At 41.5% G+C, this 19,719-nt stretch overlaps 1 protein-coding gene across 6 annotated transcripts in view; it reads left to right on the top strand.

The window, feature by feature from the left end:
• Positions 1-19,719, top strand: part of erich2 (glutamate-rich 2) — a 140,009-nt gene that overhangs the window by 77,290 nt on the left and 43,000 nt on the right. For all 6 annotated transcript variants that reach the window (XM_051930682.1, XM_051930681.1, XM_051930683.1 and 3 more), the window contains 2 exons: positions 7,014-7,112; positions 15,608-15,702. In XM_051930682.1, coding sequence (XP_051786642.1) covers positions 7,014-7,112; positions 15,608-15,702 — 194 coding nt within the window. The remainder of the gene's footprint in view (positions 1-7,013; positions 7,113-15,607; positions 15,703-19,719) is intronic.

Here is a 19,719-nt window from a genome sequence, read left to right as displayed (position 1 = left end):
AATTTTGGTCGGCCGGCCACTCCTGGGAAGGTTCACCACTGTTCCATGTTTTTGCCATTTGTGGATAATGGCTCTCACTGTGGTTCGCTGGAGTCCCAAAGCTTTATAAATGGCTTTATAACCTTTACCAGACTGATAGATCTCAATTACTTCTGTTCTCATTTGTTCCTGAATTTCTTTGGATCTTGGCATGATGTCTAGCTTTTGAGGTGCTTTTGGTCTACTTCTCTGTGTCAGGCAGCTCCTATTTAAGTGATTTCTTGATTGAAACAGGTGTGGCAGTAATCAGGCCTGGGGGTGGCTACGGAAATTGAACTCAGGTGTGATACACCACAGTTAGGTTATTTTTTAACAAGGGGGCAATTACTTTTTCACACAGGGCCATGTAGGTTTGGATTTTTTTTTCTCCCTAAATAATAAAAACCATCATTTAAAAACTGCATTTTGTGTTTACTTGTGTTATATTTGACTAATGGTTAAATGTGTTTGATGATCAGAAACATTTTGTGTGACAAACATGCAAAAGAATAAGAAATCAGGAAGGGGGCAAATAGTTTGTCACACCACTGTATGTAGATATGTATATATAAATATATATATTTATGTATATATATGTTTACATAACCTCTTTAACACACTACTTCTCCACTGCGAAGCACGGGTATTTTGCTAGTTTTTGAATAAAAGCGCACTTGTTCTGTTATATTTGTACCTTTTGTGAAAGCGTTTCTTTGATATTTGGACTTCAGGCTTCATACATTATATAGTTAATGCGTACATTTTGTCATTTACTACTAGAATATGAAAAATGTTTCTGTTTTAAAAATGTGTTTACACAGATTACAGTAGAAATGGAACACACATGAAATGTGTGTGTTCCAAATAACGATCTGTTATTTCCACTCTAAAACTCCACTTCAATCCCAGATAATCAATCAAGGCATGAGCTGGGAGAAGTTCGTGCATGTTCTAAGTCAGTGGGGGGATGGAATAGCCGGCTGCTTGCAGCTTGTCTTTATCTGCACATTTGGAAGACAAAAGACGCTGGCGGAGAGCTGCGAACGGATTTAAGAAGCGATTTAAGGTGGGACAGATCTACGAGTTTTTTTGTAGGCCCTAGTAATTCTAGTGTTAATGGCTCAAAAATTCCCATTAAGCTAATGTACCTGTATTATGCAGTTGTATGATCATGAAGTTTTTAGCCTCTCTGGCTATCGGTGAGGTGTCGCATTGATTTTAAAATCTTGTTTTTTGTTTTTAAAGCCTTGTATGGTCTCACTCCAAAATACATCCGTGACCTCCTTCACCCCAATGTTGCACCAAGAGCATTGAGGTCATCTGGACAACTACTCCTTGTAGTGCCAAGATCTCGGCTGAAGTCAAGGGGAGACAGAGCTTTCTCAGTTGTTGCTCCTAGGCTTTGGAATGACTTGCTTTTTCACATCAGGTCTTCATTCTCTATTGAGGTTTTTAAAAGTCGGCCTAAGATCTACTTGTTTTCTTCCACCTTTCACTATGTCTAATGGGATTGGTGGATGTTATAATTGGTTGTTTTATTAATCTGCTTCTACATGATTGTTTGCATTGTGATTATTTTAATGCTTCTTTGTAGAGCACTTCGGCGCAACCTCTGTTGTCTTAAATGTGCTTTTATAAATAAACTAGCTGTGTAAGCCCATGCTGTTAAAATCCCAGGGTCCTAGAACCTAATGAAATCGTCAGAAAAAAAATTGAAATGTTGAGATGTCAGATAATTGAAAGGAACTACTCTGGGCATCTCTCTTGTTTCGTTTTACCGATGTGCTCGCCTCTTTTCTGTATTAGCGGCTAAGTGACTTTGTCTTTCTTCTGAGGTTTTGTTTTGCCAATGTGCTCGCCTTGTTTTCTGTATTATCAGCTAAGTGAGTGACTCTTTCTTCAGAGGTTTTGTTTTGCTGACGTGCTGGCCTCGCTTGTGTATTAGTGGCTAAGCAAGTTTTTGTTTCTGTTTCCTCAGAGGTAGAGCCCTTACCCAGACTCCACCTCTCAATTTCCTGGCCAGACAGACAGACACACACACTTCCACACGTAGATGTTTATAAATAAAATAATCTAATCTAAAAAGTATGTGAGACCCACCAAGAGCGTTTATTGGGTTCGTCTACTCTCGCCCTTGAAGATTACCACACACACATACACATACACATAGCAATCCCTGCCAGACGAAGTCGGTGAGTGATGCCAATTGCCAGACACTCCACAATAATCTGTGTGAAATTCTTGATATAGGAATTCACTATCACCAGGATAGCAAACATGCGGGTGTCGTCACAACACATGACAAAAGAAAATTAAGACATAAGAAGAGAAAGAAATTAAGGTTAGGCCACATATAATAAAGAATTAATAACAACAAAACAAGGTAAGGTCAGATGGCCTGGAAGACAGAAAAAACAAACAAAAAATAAAACTCCAGGGGTTCTAAGTCCAAAAGACCACCCAGCCCCCACTGGTCATTCTACCTAACATAAATGTTCCAAAATCCAAACCTCTTAGTTTTCAGGCTTCACTTGATAGGATTTGATGGTGTTTGTCTCTTGGACAGCTGAGACATCCACCTTTATTCCATCATCTCAGGGGGCAGCATGGTGCCTTGATCAGGTGGAACCGGAAGAGACAGCAGAGAATAGAGGGGATTAGTACAAGTAGCAGATCCCTGTTGGGCATAATTCTATGCCCATATAGTCTATTAGGAATACAACTGAAAGTAGCTACTGTGACGGATGCCCAGGGCCCATGCCTGGCCGGGATGCTCCTTCACCACATCTGCCAGGCGGACAAGGGTGGGAAGCCCAGTATCTCCCCCTGGACGCTAGATAGCAGCCTCCCTGGGTTGCAGCGGTGCCTCTGACTCCCCTAGGGCTTCATGGGGGTTAGAGTTCTGTGCAGCTCTGTGGGGTTCCACAGGCGCCACCAAGGGGTGCTGCAACAGGAGCTGCTGACCCCTTTTGGGAACTGGTTTCACCTTACCCGGAAGTGCAGCCAGATGTCGTCAATCAACCACCTGGAGCACTTCCGGGAGCCTGATAAAAGGGAGCCAGCGACCACCACTCAGCAGCCAGAGTCGGGAGGAGGAGGACTAAGCTTCTGGAGGAGTGGTGGTGGTGGAAGAGAAAAGTGCTTTTGTGTGTAGTTTCAGTGCTTGGGACTGTGTTGTGGCTGGAGGGATTACGGGGAAGACATGCCCTCCAGCTGAAGAAAAATAAATGTCTTTTTATTTTATAAGTGCCTCCCATGTCAAGTCTATGCCAGATCAGGCGCAATATAGTGCCTTTCTTACACTACAAAAAAGCCAAATTAAAGTAATGAATTTTTAGCAGTTTTGAAAATGTTCCACAGTATTAGCCTGGTGATGTATTCCAGATTTTAGGTACATAACAGCAAAAGGCCGCCTCACCACTTCTTTTAAGCTTGGCTCTAGAAATTATAAGCAGACCTCCAATCGAAAATCTGAGGTTATCCTTTAATGAAGGTGGATACCAATGTCTGCTATAAATTTTATGTGCATAGCTGCATTAGAAATATGTTTAATGAGGAAAATGTTGACGTGTTGAGTCCGTATTTCCCACACTGTACATTAGAGATGTTGTGGAAGCTGTCAGCAGTTTTAATTGCTTGAAGTCCCTGTCGCTGTGCGCATGTGAGTGTGTTCTGCTTTGAGCTGCCAGCTTGTTCAGAATTAAAATCCTGCATTTTGCCCACTGATGCCAGGATACCAACTCATCCACATCTGACTCTGCAATTGAAATAATAGAAAGTGAATGCTGATGGTGGGTTTGCGATTCTAAAACTGTTTCCATTAAAATGACTTCATTATTGTAGGTTTTATCATTCGCAATCATACATTTTACGGTTCTCCTTTTTGTCACATTTTCCCCCCCAAAATATATATTTTTTTTTTATATGCAATTCTTGTGAGGGAAATTTCAAGTGGAAAATATCTGCTTGAGGTGCTTTATTATCATTTTTGTATTATTATGCTAATGAGGAAAAGGGCTTTGCATTATCTGAACTGAGTCCACACCTCTCGCCGTCCGCAGATATGTGTACGCTTTTCAAATTGGCAATGAGTGTGTCCTGGGGCACATTTGAAAATATGTGTACTAATATTCATTCCAATTATGCCTGTTATGTGAAACTGGCTCAAAAAATTGGTTTCCGTAATGTAAATGCGTGACTCCGTTAGACACCCTTGAGTTTAACATGGTGTATTTCTTTAAAGATATATTTAGAACAAAAGCATAGCTCTATTCACAGGGAATTAAATGATGTCTCTTATGTGTATATAAAGGAAGTGAGGGGAAGGTATAAAGAAAACATAAAGTGTCCATCCATCCATTGTCAAACCTTCCAAATCCAACTGATGATTTTGGAAGGTCAAGTCTTTCCTGACATATTGGGTACAGAGCAGGTATCAAACACTGAAGGAGCAAAAAATAAACATTATGTATAATATACAAACATTTTATTCATTAATTTAAGCCATTGTCATATTCCGTGACTTCCAATCATAGGGCGTGTCAGACTTGCCAACAGCAGTTGCTGATCTTGTCACTGGATCATGTCAGTTTACACAACTGAAATCACAGGGCATATCAAATTTAGTGACCGCCTCATGACCTTCCAGCACTGTGTTGCCTGCCCCTTTTTCTGACAGTCAATGGCGTGCTGTCTGACGTAGCCAATTACATTTATATTGTTTGCTTAGCAGTCACTTCTATCCAAAGCAACTTACAAAAAAGGTCAACATAATTGAGTAACATCTGTCTGGGGGCTGTTTGGGAACAAGAGCGATGGGACAAGGTGACAAAATATATATAAGTTACAATTCCCAGATTTAGAAAACCTAACAGCTAATATCACTCAGACAGAAATTCACCAGACAAGAGGGTCTCCAATTGCTTCTTAACACATTGAGGGAGTTGGAGTTTGAAGTGGAGGTGGGTGGCTCATTCTACCAACCAGGAGCAACACATAAAAAGAGTCCGGACTGGGATTTGATACCACGTAGGAGTTGGCATCAGCAGATCTGAGTGATCGAGAAGGAGCATAGGATCTCACTAGTGTCTCCATTTATATAGTTGCAGACCCACTGACTACTCTGTAGGCAAGCATCAAGGGCAAAGGGTTCACAGGTACGATGAGTTCAGCTGCAATCTCGTTCTCTTTTTCAGTTCTGTCGTGGAATGTAAAACATGAGACATCAGACAGACGAGCTTCTTTTCTGTTTGTGTTGTCCAAAACATGTCCATTGCTCATTCCTTGTCTCTGCATTGCACTTCCGGATGAGCATTCATTGGTTGTCAGATCTCATGCACACAGAGCTAAGATTATGTAAACAGGTGGCTTTTACACTTGTTTTGATTGGTGAATCGTCTGCAGAGTGGCCACATGTGCGTTGCTTGACTTGGGAATCCTGTGGACTCCTTCGCATGCTCAAAGCTGCGGCGGTGCACATTGACCACAAGTGCAAGAAAACATTGCCTAGAATTCCTGTGCAACGCAGCGACTTTAATTCTATAAACTCTGAATTCCTCATTCGGAGCCTGCATCTCAAATGTCTGCTGAAAACGTGACATTTGATGGCAGAAGGTTTAAGTTCGGTGTACCAACAATTCACCATGTGGCGGACGGCTGGGGCCCATGCTCTGCTGGGATGCCCCTTCAGTATATGTTCCAATACCTCCCCCGGGACTCTAGATGGCAACCCCCCTGGGTTGCAATGGTGCCTTGGACTCCCGCAGGGTTTCATGGGAGTTGCAATTTAGTGCAGCCCTGTTGGGATCCGCAGGCGCCGCCAGGGAGTGCTGCAGCAGGAGCTGCTGAGCCCATATGGGCAGTGTTTTCGCCACACATGGAAGTGCAGCCAGAAATGGGCAATCAAGCACCTGGAGCACTTCCGGGTGCCTTATAAAAGGAGCCAGCAGCCACCACTCGAGGAGCGAGAGCCACAGTCGGGAGGAGGGAGACAAAGCTGCCAGGGAGGAGTGGAGGATTTAAAGGAGAAGATTTGTGCTTTTTTGTGTTTGTGGGACTGTGTTGCGCCTGAGGGACATGGGGAAGACGTGGCCCCCAAGTGAAGAAAAATTAAAAAGTTCATTTATTTTATGTGTGCCTCCGGTGTCAGTCTGTGTTCGGGCGTTTCTGATATAGTGCCTTTATCACAACCAATTAAAACACAACACTCTCTATAGCCTGCCCTCTCAGCTTTGACGAGTGAAAGTGACAGTTTTAAACTGAAGGTGCATTTCATGTTGCGTTTAGAGGAATATTACCAACAAAATGAAATAAATTAGCAACAAAAGAATATCCCGTAACACATCTATTTATTTACAGTCACATTTCATGCTCTTTTTCATTATTTATTGTCGAATTTCACAGTACTTTTAATGATTTGCAGGTTTGTTTATTTATTTTATTTTGTTTGAAATATTCCTTCATATTTAGGAACCTCCAGATCTGGACTTGCTGATATTTTGCACACTCTTTGTGAATTGGATGGATGGGCTGTTGGGCCGGATAGCCTGTTCTGACCACAATTCCTTCTAACCCTGATTTGGAGTTAGTGGGCCTGGGAATGTTATTTTATGCTATAATTAATAATGTTCATGTAATATTCCAAAGTTTGCATATTCCATCTTCGTACTAGGCTGTCTGTTTTAGAACATTAGAACAATCTTGACGAGAACAGGTCATTCAGACCAACAAAAACTTGCCAGTCCTACCCACTTAATTCTTCTAAAACAACATCAGTCATTAAGTCTCACTTAATGTCCTCTTCCATGTCTCTGTGCAACTCTTCATGTCTGTTTCCTGTGGTAAACTATTGTCTTGTCTCATGTGGGCACGTCCGCTGGCTTTGGACTGACCAGAAGAAGCTATCAAAAGCCTGAAAGGGTGGATTGATGAGTGCAGAGTATCTGTGTTTTGTATGGGATGGTTGCCATTGAGCTAATGTTTGATACGTTCTACAGGGCAAGAAGCAGTGCATCCAGGAAGAACTCAGAAGGCAGAATGACCCACACACCCACAAAGCAGATTTCTTTAAATGCACCAAAGGTTACGTCTGACATGTAAGTTACTGCATCATTTTATTTCAACCTTTGTATCAAAGTTACACTGATATGAGTTGTTTAGCCTCACTGAACTGTTCATGATGGCAACAATTAAAGGCTGGCGTTATACAGTATGTCATTTCTATTTTCATATGAGGGCAGCTCAGTATGACTAGGATTTCTGTTGATATTTCTTGGCTGCAGCTTCCCTGGTTCCCAGCAGGCCTGGGCTGCCTGTGTGGTGTTTGAGAATGTCCTCTCCAGACTCTCCGGCTTTACTTTTAAATCGTGCTGGTCATTATAATTGATGACTATTGTGTGATTATGTGACGAGGTGTTTGTGTTACTGGACCCTCATCCAGAGTTGGGTCGTGTCTTGCATCCAATGTTGCCTGGATAGTCTCTGTCCCCCTGTGAATCTCATTTTGATGAAGATGGTTTGAGAATATTACTTCATGTGATTTTCATACACAACTGATGCTTTCATCGAAAGCAAATGACAAATGGTAAGTCCTTCCATCCATTTTCTAACCTGCTTATCCAGTTCAGGGTTTCAGTGGGGTTCAGACAATCCCAGCACCGTTGGACACAAGTAAGAACTGGCCTCGGATGGTGTCAAATGGTTATTGGTTGTGTAATAAATACACAGAGCCTCGTTCTTTCTGAAGGAATTAAGAGAGAGAGGTTAGTACGCTGCTGTTGTCCCCTGGCATGACTTGTCGTGATGCGTGTCGGGTCCTTAAACTGCTCCCCATGCGTGCATGCGTGACAGTTGCTACAATTGTTTTTCCATATACTGTATATACTCACGTATAAGTCGAGTCTTGAAACCTGAAAAATCGATCATAAAATCAGACCCCGACTTATTTTGATTAAAAAAAATTTAAAAATCAATTTGACAAATTTCAGAATTAAGAGGTGGATTATAGGAATGTCTGTCTGCAAGACTGTCTTGGAAAAATTTGTGCTTGAGGTGTAACAGTTGGGCTGTATTTAGAGGCTTTCTGTTTTTTTATTTTGTAGGGGGATTCACATTACTCTGAAAAGATTGAATTTATTTGATGAGAATGTAGAGAAAAGCCAAGCAAAATGACACCTTTTATTGGCTTTATGAAACAAAATGCAGCATTGAGCACTAGTATAAACACATTTTCAAACAGGTAGCACTCCATTTAACCCACCGGCAGAACAGCTTTTGGCGACTGAGACAGCACACCATAATCTTACCATACAGCACAACAAACTACTGACATAAAAATTAAGTTTAGTTTCATTTCCTGAATTACTGACTTCATAATATAACCGTAAAATGTACTGAAATCAAACTATAATAATTATCTTTAAACTTTTGCATTTGATTCCTGATTACTGTATCCTAGGCAATGTATGTAAAGAATGCAATATCACCATTCAGTTCAGGCATGACATCAGTTTTTCCTGTGGAGAAATTTGTTTTAGCGTGACTGGAGTGAATGTGGGGAGGACAATAAATTAAATCATAGATGTTGGTGAACAATAGGGGAAAGTATTTGTGGAATTGTAATGGAAGTTTTTATAGAGGTCTATTTACAGAAACTCAGTATTTCTCACATTTTTGTGAATCTATCTATCTATCTATCTATCTATCTATCTATCTATCTATCTATCTATCTATCTATGAGATGATTATACTTTGACTTAAGTCATCTTTTAACAATTCATTAAAGCCTAAAGTTGCAGGCCTGTTGCCATGTTGATTATTCAATTTTATTTTGCGTTGTCTCTGCCTACTCTAGTTTGAGGGTTATTATCATCCTAATTATTATTATTTAATTATTATCAATGGCATACACTATAATTGTTTGCACCTTCTCAATGTTTATTTTGAGTGGGTGCCCAAAGATGCAGAAGGAAGGGAAAAATATTTTTATCAAATGTTATTGTGTGTTGTGCGGCATGATGGCACCATATCCAGAAGTGCTACCCTCCAGATCCATCACACTGGGTTGAAACCCAAGCCCAGATGTTGTCCGTGTGGAGTTTCCATGTTCTCTCTATTTCTGTGTGGGATTTCTCCCAGGTTTTTTCTCACACATCCCTAAACACATGCATGTTAGGTTAACGAGGTATTATAAATTATCACTGCATTAGCTGTTTTTCCACATTTTTATTATTTTTTTTCTTCTGAATGGTGTTGTTAACGATCAGATTCACAAAGGAAAAGCTTCTGTATTGTGTGGAAGAAGTGACCGGCACCCCCACAGAGTGCCCTTTTCTCTCTGTGTAATGGAGACACTAAAACACAGGCAGGGGGAAGCGTCAGTCAGTCTCCTTAATTTTCTGTAGTCTTGCAAAAGGCAACACTCACACAGGAGCACGAGCACCAGACTAGCAAGTGTTACAAAGAGGAACTGGTGCTGCATTATTTTATGCACTTCGACAGTCAGATTATGGTTCTAAAGAATTCATTATATAAGCAGAAAATCTTTAATATTATTGCTTACATTCAGTTGCTGCTAACAGGATATGGCAGAACAGTAATACTTTAAATGGTCACAACTGTCCTGGTTTCTAATCTGACTGAGTCCATCAGTTTCATTGACTTAAGGGTGTATGACCTTTATGTGATAAGAGTGTGGTACTGTGTGGCATTTCTGGATGTCCACATAGCCCTGAACTAAGTTGCTCAGTTCAACCAACCACAAGTTCACTTTTCAGTCTCACTAGGACTTGTCAGCAGGAGACAAGGCTAACCACAGCAAGCACGCTTTGGAAAAAAACATTTCTAACTTTATTCCCTTTATATATTGAAGCCGTTCTGTTTCTTCTATATATATGAGGGGCATTCAAAAAGTTTCCACTTTTTTTTTATTGTATTTATTAAGAATTTCAAAACAAATGACATCACTTTTCTATATAGTCGCCTTCCTTTTGTGATGCAATTTTCCCAGCATCATATCAACTTTTTGATGCCATCAGCAAAAAATGTTTTTGGTTGAGCACATAGCCACTGATGCGCCGCTGCTTTCACATCATCCTCACATGTAGCTGGATGTCCAGAGCGCTCTGCACCTGTCACACTAGTACGGTCATTTTCGAACATTTCAGTCCACTCATAGACAAATCTACGAGACAGAACTTTATCCCCATCCTGAGCACACATGCAGAGATGAATTTGTGCTCACGGCACACCTTCTGCCTACAAAAAGTGTATGACAGAACGCTGTTCCTCTTTGGTGCAATTTATATGTTTCACAGCCACATTCATACCATTATACTACTACTCTTATACTAAACTGCAAGGGCAGCCGGCTTGCCAGACAGAACTAGTCACATGACACTCTCTGACCAATTACTACTCTTCCCGCCTTCACCGTTTGCAACGAAAATGTAAAAGTGCAGAAACTTTTTGAACGTCCCTCGTATATATTAAATAATAAAACTACTTAACTGCCTTTTCCTTAATACTCAAAGCGTTATTAGAAATTGCATTTTATTCTTTAAGCACAAGTTTAGAAGTATAAGAGACTCGGCACAAACCCACCAGGTCATGTAGCTGGTTTCCTTTCTAAACACACACCTACATAACATGTTAGGTGCACACCAAACCAGGGTTCAAATTCATTTTCCTCAGTTGTCCATCTGTGCTCAAATTCTAAATAAAAACATCCTTGACTGTGTCTCAGCAGTTTTCCCACTAATGAAACATAGTGAAGAAAATGGATCAAAGCAATCAAAAAACATAAAGGATGACATGTTATACATGGAAGCACTTTTGTCTATAGATAACACTTTAAATCTGATGAGTGCATAAAGTTTCTGTGCTTCCTTAAGATACTGTATACACTGCGTCTTTTAAACTGGAACAACTTTGACGTCTTACTGATTTGGAACACTGTTGGGGAACGGTATTTTTAAAAGTACCTTGGTTACATTACAAAGAATGCGCTACTTTGTGTTACTTTTTCTTCTTTTGTTTGAAAAGGTAAACATTGCACTGGCCGGCATTTGCTATTAAATTCTAAGACCATATATGCATCTTTATGAAACGGACAAGAAACACAACCAGATTTGATCTTTTTCTTGCATTTTATACTTGTAAATATATTTAGTCCTTCATGTGCTGTGAACTAAATAACTATCATCCCCACCCTGAGCCCCCATAGATTCAAGGTATGAACACTGGCCTCTGCACCATCCGATCGCACTGTTTCAGCATATCTATTAGCAAACTAGCCGAAGTACCTGGCATTGCCCAGGTATATTTGTGGAATGGGGTAAGGAAAGAAAGTAAACAATTACGTGTTTTTGAAATGGCGACCCTGTTGTCATCACTAGCTGCCCCATCTGTCATCCATACTGCCTCTCTATCAATGTCTCTGCTCTCTTTGTTCTTTTTGAGTCTGACTTTTGGGTCTAGCTTAATCCTGACCAGGGTCCCGTGTGTGTGGTCAATTCATTTCATTGAATGTGACTAGAAACGGCCCAGAGGAGGCCTATAGGAGGTCCCGCACATGACAATGTGTATCAGACAAGAACTCAAGTCATGAAGTTGAAGGAATTGCTTGCAGATCCCAGAGACAGGATTATGTTGAGGCTCAGATATGGAGAAGGCTGCAAAAGAAATCCTGCAGCATTGAAGGCTCCCAAGAGCACCATAGGCCCCATAATTCCTAAGTGGAACAAGCACAACTCTTCCTGGAGGCAAAAAGAGCAATCATGGGAGAAGCAAGACGTGAACAAGAAACCAAAGGTCACTCTGGCTGAGCTTGTGAATGTGTGTGGAGATTGGTGAAACTTCCAGATGGACAACCATCACTGCAATACTCAACAGATCTGGGCTTTATGACATGAGTGGCCAGACAGAAGCCTCTACTCAGTAAAGGACATATGGACCACCTACTAGGAGTTTGCAAAATAACACTCAAGGGACCCTCAGGATATGGGAAACAAGATTCTCTGGTTTGATGAAATGAAGACCTAGCGTTATGTCTGGAGAAAACCAGATACTGCTCACCACTGTGCAATATTATTCCAACAATGAAGCATAATAGAGGCAGCTTAATCTTGTGGTAGGAACTGAGTCAGGATTGAAGAAACGTTGAACAGAACAAAGTATAGAGATCTCTCTCTCTCTTATATTTATTTATTTATTTATTTATATATATATATATATATTGTGGTGGATGGCCGGCTAAATATTCCGGCCCTCACCCCCAGGCCGCCAGGTGGAGCTCTCCCGACAGCATGGAACTTCCCCGAATTCCAGCAGGGCCTCATGGACTTTGTAGTTTGTATGCACAGCCCTGCTGGATACCATGGGGGCCACTAGGAGTCGCTGTAGGGAGGCTGTCGGACTGTTATGTGCCCTATAACCTGGAAGTACGTCCTGGTCACATGAACAGGAGAAATGACGTACTTCCAGGTTGAAGAAAAGGACTTTTACCCTGACCCGGAGGTAATAAGGACTTGTGGACTGTTGGGCAGGAACACCTCCGGGTCAGGGGGTATAAAAGGACTCTGGGAAAGCCCAGACATGGAGCTGAGCTGGGAGGTAGGGTGGTGAAGTGTCTGGGAGAAGAGGATTGGTATTTGTATTTGGTTTATTTGTTATATGAGTAGTGTGGAGTGGAGGGTGCTTTGTGCACTGTATTATTATAAAAATAAAGAGTCTTGGACTTTTACCTGGTGTTTGGCGTGGTACCTGAGGGTTCAAGAGGTCGATAAGAGCCTCTACTGCGACAATATATGCATATATATATAATATAATATGTTACGGCCGAAAGCGGGAAGTGTCCAGCCAAATCAGGAAATGGCCAATGTCGCTGTAAATTGACCGGCCAATGTCCAATCTTTTCCTCAGTTTCGGGATTTGGCCAGCCAGTTTGCAAAACGGCACGGGGCGATCGGCCAAAGTCGGAAGAAAAAATGCATGAGCAGCAATTAGTAGTGCAATTGCATCGAGTGTAGCCTTGGTGGTACTTGGTTGTTTCACAATAATTAAGATTAGGTGTATAAATAGTTTCACATTTCTGTTATCATTTTAGCCCTGAAACAGTGACAATATCAGGGACCTATTTTATTGACCTTAAGGTTAGTGTTTGGGCAAGGGGAAGGCCGTCTCAAGTGGCATCTGCTTTCTGGACAAGACCTGTCTTGAGCAGTTTCTCGTGCAGAATGGAAAACTCACTTCTGAATCTGCATCTGCATTTTTAAGCATCTTCGCACCTTGAGCGGACAGTCTTGCATCAGTGCATCGAATTTTGGCCTGGGAGTTCTCACCACTTCGCGAAATGGCCGGCCAAAGTAACATATACACTGGCCATTTCTAGTAATTTGGACTTTGGCCACACCTCTCTGCCAAAATGCAAAATGGCCGGCCAATTCAGAAACTGGCCGAACTTTGGGTTTTGGCCGTAATTTTATATATATAAAATCCAACGTCTGTATGTCTGTCTGTCTTCTTCCATATCTTTCTGTCCTCTGCATCCTGTCCTGTTATACCCATTGCCTGCATGTCCTCTCTCACCAGTATGGAAATTTGTATTGTTGTCTGCATATTGATTTGGCAAAATTTTACACTGGATGCCCTTCCTGACGCAACCCTCCCCATTTATCCGGGCTTGGGACCGGCACGAAGAAACACACTGGTTTGTGCATCCCCTGTGGCTGGGTTGCTTACAGGAGTGATTAATCCTAACTAATCCAAGACAGAGACTGCAGGGCGAGACAGAGAGGGAAGTGTGACGTCCAAGTCATTCTACCTCTGGTCACGTTTTGGAGTGTACCTTGCCTCCGCTTAGCTAGCGATACCTGTTTGTTTATTGATTTTTAAAGTTTGTCCTGTTTCACTACTACACGGGCAGAACCGCGGGAGACAGCTAGTCCTTAATTTAAAAGACCTGCTCCAGAGCACTCCGGACCTCAGGCTGGGCTGAAGGTTTGCCTTCCAACAGGACAAAAGGAAAGAAAACATAGCAGTGGCTTATGGACAAATGCTATGAATGTCTTTGAGTTGTCCTGCCAGAGCCCAGACTTGAACCCAATGGAACATTTCTGGTGAGATCTGAAAGTAACTCTCCACCGATGGTCTCCATCCAACCTGACATATGTAGCTTGAGAGGATCTGCAGAGAAGAACAAAAAGATAATCCCCAAATCCAGGTGTGTGAAGCTTGTCAAGTACAAGTAAGATGCATGAAGTGTTCAGGCTGGAATGGCTGCCAAAGGGGCTTCAACTAAGTACTGAGTAAAAGGTCTTCTGTCAATGAGAAATTTCAGGGTTTTATTTTTAAAAAATCTGCACAGCTTTCTAAAATCCTGTTTTCAAGGGGTGATACCTTCAGAGTGGACAATCCCCAAAGCTAAGTGAGCAGTGGACGATCGTGTCAGAGGAGAGACCGAAAAATAGTCGTCCACCGATGGTCTCCATCCAACCTGACAGAGCTTGAGAGGATCTGCAGAGAAAAATTGCAAGAAGTCCCCAAATCCAGGTGTGCAAAACTTGCCGTGTCAAACCCAAGAAGGTTGCAGGTCGGAATGGCTGCTAAAGGAGCTTCAACTATTTACAGAGGGAAATCTCTAAATACTTGTGTCTGTGGGATACTTCCATTTTTTAGTTTTAATAAGTTTTGTAAAAAATCTAAAATCCTGTTTTCTTTTTGTCATTCTGGGGTATTGAATGTTGCTTAATCAGGAAAAAAAATTAATTTAAATGATTTTGACACAAGGATGAGAAAAAAGCAACGGGCTTGATAATTTATGAATGCACTATATGTGTCAGGATAATTGCCAGCTTTGTCCTGTGATACACTGACACCCCATCCTAATTCCAACCTTGTGCCTCAGGCTGTTTCTATCGTTTGTGAGGGTCCCGTCTCTGTCCTCTGTAGTGATCTGGAGGCAGCTGCTTAGCTCATTTATGTCAAGAAACAACCCTGGGTGTCAGGGTAGACTCTGCCTTCCCAAGACCCTCTAACAGGGAAAGCAACAGAGAACAGGATGAAGGTGTCAGCTGGTCTTACATGATGTTTTTCTAAAGGCACCATCCATTACACCATGATTAAAGCGGTGTGATCCAGTTCAAGGATGCAGGGAGCTAGAGCCTGTCCCTGAAGAGCGTCAGTCCATTGCTGACTAAATTTGCTCATGAGAATTTGAAAGCTGTCATACTCGGGGAAAACGTCTGTTTGCTTCTCTGCATGTCCTGTTCAAACTGTTTGGCTGTCTGCTGTAATTCTGGTTCAGAAGAAAGATCAAACCCGTCCTGAGACGAGCCCTGTCATGGCGGCTTAAGATCTGGCAGTCAGTCGTCTCCTTTTGAATGAGAAGCTCTTGTGTCTAATTTACCACATCTCGTTTTTTTTTTATTATTAATTTTCTGAGTTCCGCTTATTGAAGGAGAGACAGACATTTCTGAATGATTACGATCTGCTCGGCTACAGTAAATTATAAATAAATCAATATTTTAATAAGTATATGCTCTCTTGTCATTTCTTTGAAATTCTTTTCATGCTTAATTTCTGTTTATTACAGCTGCTTGAGAGACGCCGAGAAGCCTCTAAACATGAAGCAGTCGGTTCAGACACGTAGCAAAGATAAACTGCCTCCACACGTCCCAGGAGATGCAGGTACCTATGTTACAAGTTGTTTTTGCTTTCGCTGTCCAGGGCAGAAACAAAATCTTAAACCAGCTGAGTGAATTTTCTTTTATTTCTCAAAATCCATTCCTTCTTTGTTTGACCTGTCCTGTTAAAATAAGGCCTGGGGTGGAGCCTGTCCTGGCTGGGACCAATGCTGGATTGGAGTGCCGGCCAATTGCAAGGTCCACTAACAGAGAACCTCACTCAGTCATACGGAATTACGGCTCACATGCACATTTTTGGGATGTGGGTAGAAAACTGGAGTACTAATTGGGAGAGCCACACAGTGTTTGAAGCAGTGAAAGAAATGCAAAGCATTTTATCGTAGGATGAGTCAGACTCGCCACGTTCATTACTGGATTGACGTACTCTCATACCTTAAGCCTACTGCGCACACACAGATTCTATTCACACAGCTACATGTGAGTGATGCCTACACTGCCAATCCCTCTGCAGTATCCCATCCACAGAAGTACATATGGGTGATGCATACACTGCTGGTCACTTTCTATACTCCACAAAGGGACTCCTTGTCTTCAGCACAAACAGAATACGGGGGAGGTCCCCAGATATAACCCAGCCCTAAATTCTACTTTGATCCTCCAAAAATATCTTAAAACACATGAAGGGTGTTCCACCTTTTGGTTACTTACAAACCAACAATGTCTTACTTCTGCTGTACTGTTCCTCTATCAGAGTGTCCCCCTCTGCCTGATTACTCTGCCAGGGCGAGTAATCTTCCCAACACCTGGGGCCTCATGTATAAACGGTGCGTACACACAGAAATGTTGCGTACGAACCTTTCCACGCTCAAATCGCGATGTATAAAACCTAAACTTGGCGTAAAGCCACGCACATTTCCACGGTAACTCATACCTTGGCGTACGCAATTTCTCCCCTCGGTTTTGCAGACTGGCGGCACCTAGCGTCAAAGCAGTGCTACTGTTCCTGTGTGATCACCCTTTCTTTCTTAGATCCACATCCACGGCGGCGGCTTTATCAAATACACTGAAATTAACCGCATATCGTTCATAAATTTAATGCATCTGATTGTAATTAACCTGTAACAATATAATGGGCCAGGGAATAGCCATAGTATTCCAAATACCATAACTGCTTTAGCGTTTTTACGCTTACTGCATCTTGTTCTTCTTTTTGCTGTTCCCGTTAAGGGTTGCCACTGCGGATCATCTTTTTCCATATTACTCTCACTGCACCACTCGGAGTATTTATATCACTGTATCTGAGTGTGAATCACAGCAGCAGATGATCGGAAAGAGAATTATCGGTATACAGTTTCAAGTACATACCTCAACCACGGCAAAAAGCGTCAAAGCCTTTCCTGTACAGACCTCGCGTTTCAGAAACAGTTTCATCCCAATAACTATAAACGCACTCAATCAGTCCATCAAGTGCTCCTTGTAGAACTGTTTGTACTTATAAGTACAATCACCTCACTGTAAACTTACACTACAGTTATAATATTGCACAACCTGCGCTACTTTATAAAGCGTGTATGATGACAATATCATTTTTAAGATGAAATGCAGCAAAATATGTTGCTTATAGTATACAGGTAAAACTTTAACTTCATTTAAATAATCTGTATTGTTAATAATTAAACATGTGAGGACACGGTGCTGCAGCGTATAGTTCAAGGATAGCTCCTGCCTTGCGCTGTATTCTTGCTGGTGCTGACGCGACACTGGAAGGACAGACGAATAGAATAATTAAACATGTACTACGAAGATATTTCAATGTTCCTTAAAAGTTTTGAAGAATCGGCGTTCTAAGCTTACATATGGCTTAACGTCTAATACAGAGCTGATTGTGTGGCGATTGGAGAAAGAAAAATATGGACAGGAATTGGAGGTTAGTACGTTTGAAAGAGACAGTACTTCTGTAATAAATTATTTCATCGAAGGTCGCACATGGCACCGCAAGCCTCTTGCGTGAGATATGAACAATCACTGCGCCACCGTGTTCCCATGTTTAATAACATGCTTTCATTCCTATCATCATGAAAATTATATCACGTATACATCTCAGTATTTTAATTATTCAGAGAGCTGTAATATCTCGAATGTAATGCATTCTGTGTCCTGTCGGAGAAAGAGAAAGAACGGAAGCACGTAGTGATTCACACACACAGAGCACATAGAAGATCAAATACAGAACAAAGACTTTAACATGCTACTTGAGAAACTAGTAAAATAAACGATTTTAAGATGAAGTTTATGATGTTCTACTTTAATGGCAAAATAAACTACGTGATTAAAGTGGAAATTTCGAGATTAAAGTTGACATTTCGTGCTTTTTTCCCACTGTGTGCCTATGTTTTTTGTTTGTACCCTAATTCGCTTTCATATGACACTCAGACGGTGGGCTACGACTCGCCTTTTCACAGCGACTTTGATATGTGATTTCTTTTTTATTTCGGGCACTGTGCGACTTTGTGAATTTGATCTTTCGAGTTTTTCCGACACTCTGTCACTCGATCAACTTTCTTTTGTTGATTATACCACTGTTTAAACCAACAAATAGTACGTTTTTCCTTTGCCTCCACTTGGTATTCGCTGAAATTCTTATATTTTCCCCTGTGCTTTTCCCATTGTCTTTTCACAGAAGGCTATTTATATTGATTTGCATATTCAAAGAGGCGTAATTCTGGGAGGAGTTGGGGCGGGACAGAAGGCGCGTGCACGTGCGTTACTTTTCACGCAAATCGGGATTTATGTAATGGAAGAACGTGAAAGTATGCGTGCGCACAGATTCCTGCATCTGGATTTTTCTGTGCGTACGCACAATCCCGCTTTTGTGCTTACGCCATGTTATAGTGTGAGTTCTACGCACGGCGTTATACATGAGGCCCCAGGTGCCTTAATGGTCACTTTATTACTTCACTCCGCCTAGGTATAAAGATAAAGTATAGAAATTTTAAAGCACGGTCATATTTATTAAAGTACTAGCCATTCTCGCAGCTCCACCTGCGTAGTAGTGAAACAGGACAAATTTTTAAATCAATAAAAAAATTAAAACAAAAATGTAATAATTTGTATTAAGAAGAATTTATATTGATAGTTTTCATATCTGAGGGCGTCTTGATAATGTAAAAGTTGGCAAGGTATCTCTGGCCAAGCAGAAGGTAGGTACGCTCCAACGTCAAACGTTGCCACTGTATCTGATCGTATTCAGCGCTGACGGGAGAGAGTCAGTAGAAAAGCACGTGGCTGTGATATCTCTGTCAATCAGTAGCTACCCTCTAAAACACACGTAGCGGTGATCTGTCTCTCAAAAACGTGAAAACGTTGCTACTTAACATTCTGTAGATGATAATGTCTGCTGAACAAACAGGAATCACTAGTTAAGCAGAGGCAAGGTCCACTCCAACACGTGGCGAGAGGTAGAGCGATGTGAATGGAGGCTGGCGCGTGAGTGAGGAGGGCTCCGCCCGGCTAACTACTCCTGAGGTTCCCCCCCAATGCCGGCTGCATCTCACTCGAATTTACGCAAATAAATCAGTGCCGCAACTGAACTCTAATACTTAGCGCGGTGAGAGAAGTCGCATAATCAACTGGAGTGTTCAAGCAAATTATAGAAAAAAGCCATTAAGTAGTTCTGTTGTGAAAAATGAACAGACAGACAGACGTTGGATTTTATATATAGAGATAACAATACCATTAGAAGTAAGTATAGTAGAAAATATCAAAATATAGCACAGTCTGGATGTATGTAGGCTTAAAAAAGGTTACTGAAAACTAGCAGTGTCAAAGGGGGGAGTTGTCCTGCACAGATTTTTGATTCAGCCTTTGGTGTGATGCATGATTTACACTCTCCAATGTCCAGATGCAATTTACATTTATTTATTTGGCTGATGCCTTTATCCAAAGTGACTTACAATATTTGAGATACAATTGGTTACATTTCTGTTTTTAAAATTGGAGCACAGGCGTGTGAAGTGACTTGCTCAGGGTCACACAGTGTCAGTGGTCAGGTTCTGAAGTC

Source organism: Erpetoichthys calabaricus, chromosome 8 (genome assembly GCF_900747795.2).
Source record: "Erpetoichthys calabaricus chromosome 8, fErpCal1.3, whole genome shotgun sequence".
NCBI lineage: Eukaryota > Metazoa > Chordata > Cladistia > Polypteriformes > Polypteridae > Erpetoichthys > Erpetoichthys calabaricus.
This window is presented reverse-complemented; position numbering and strand designations above follow the sequence as displayed.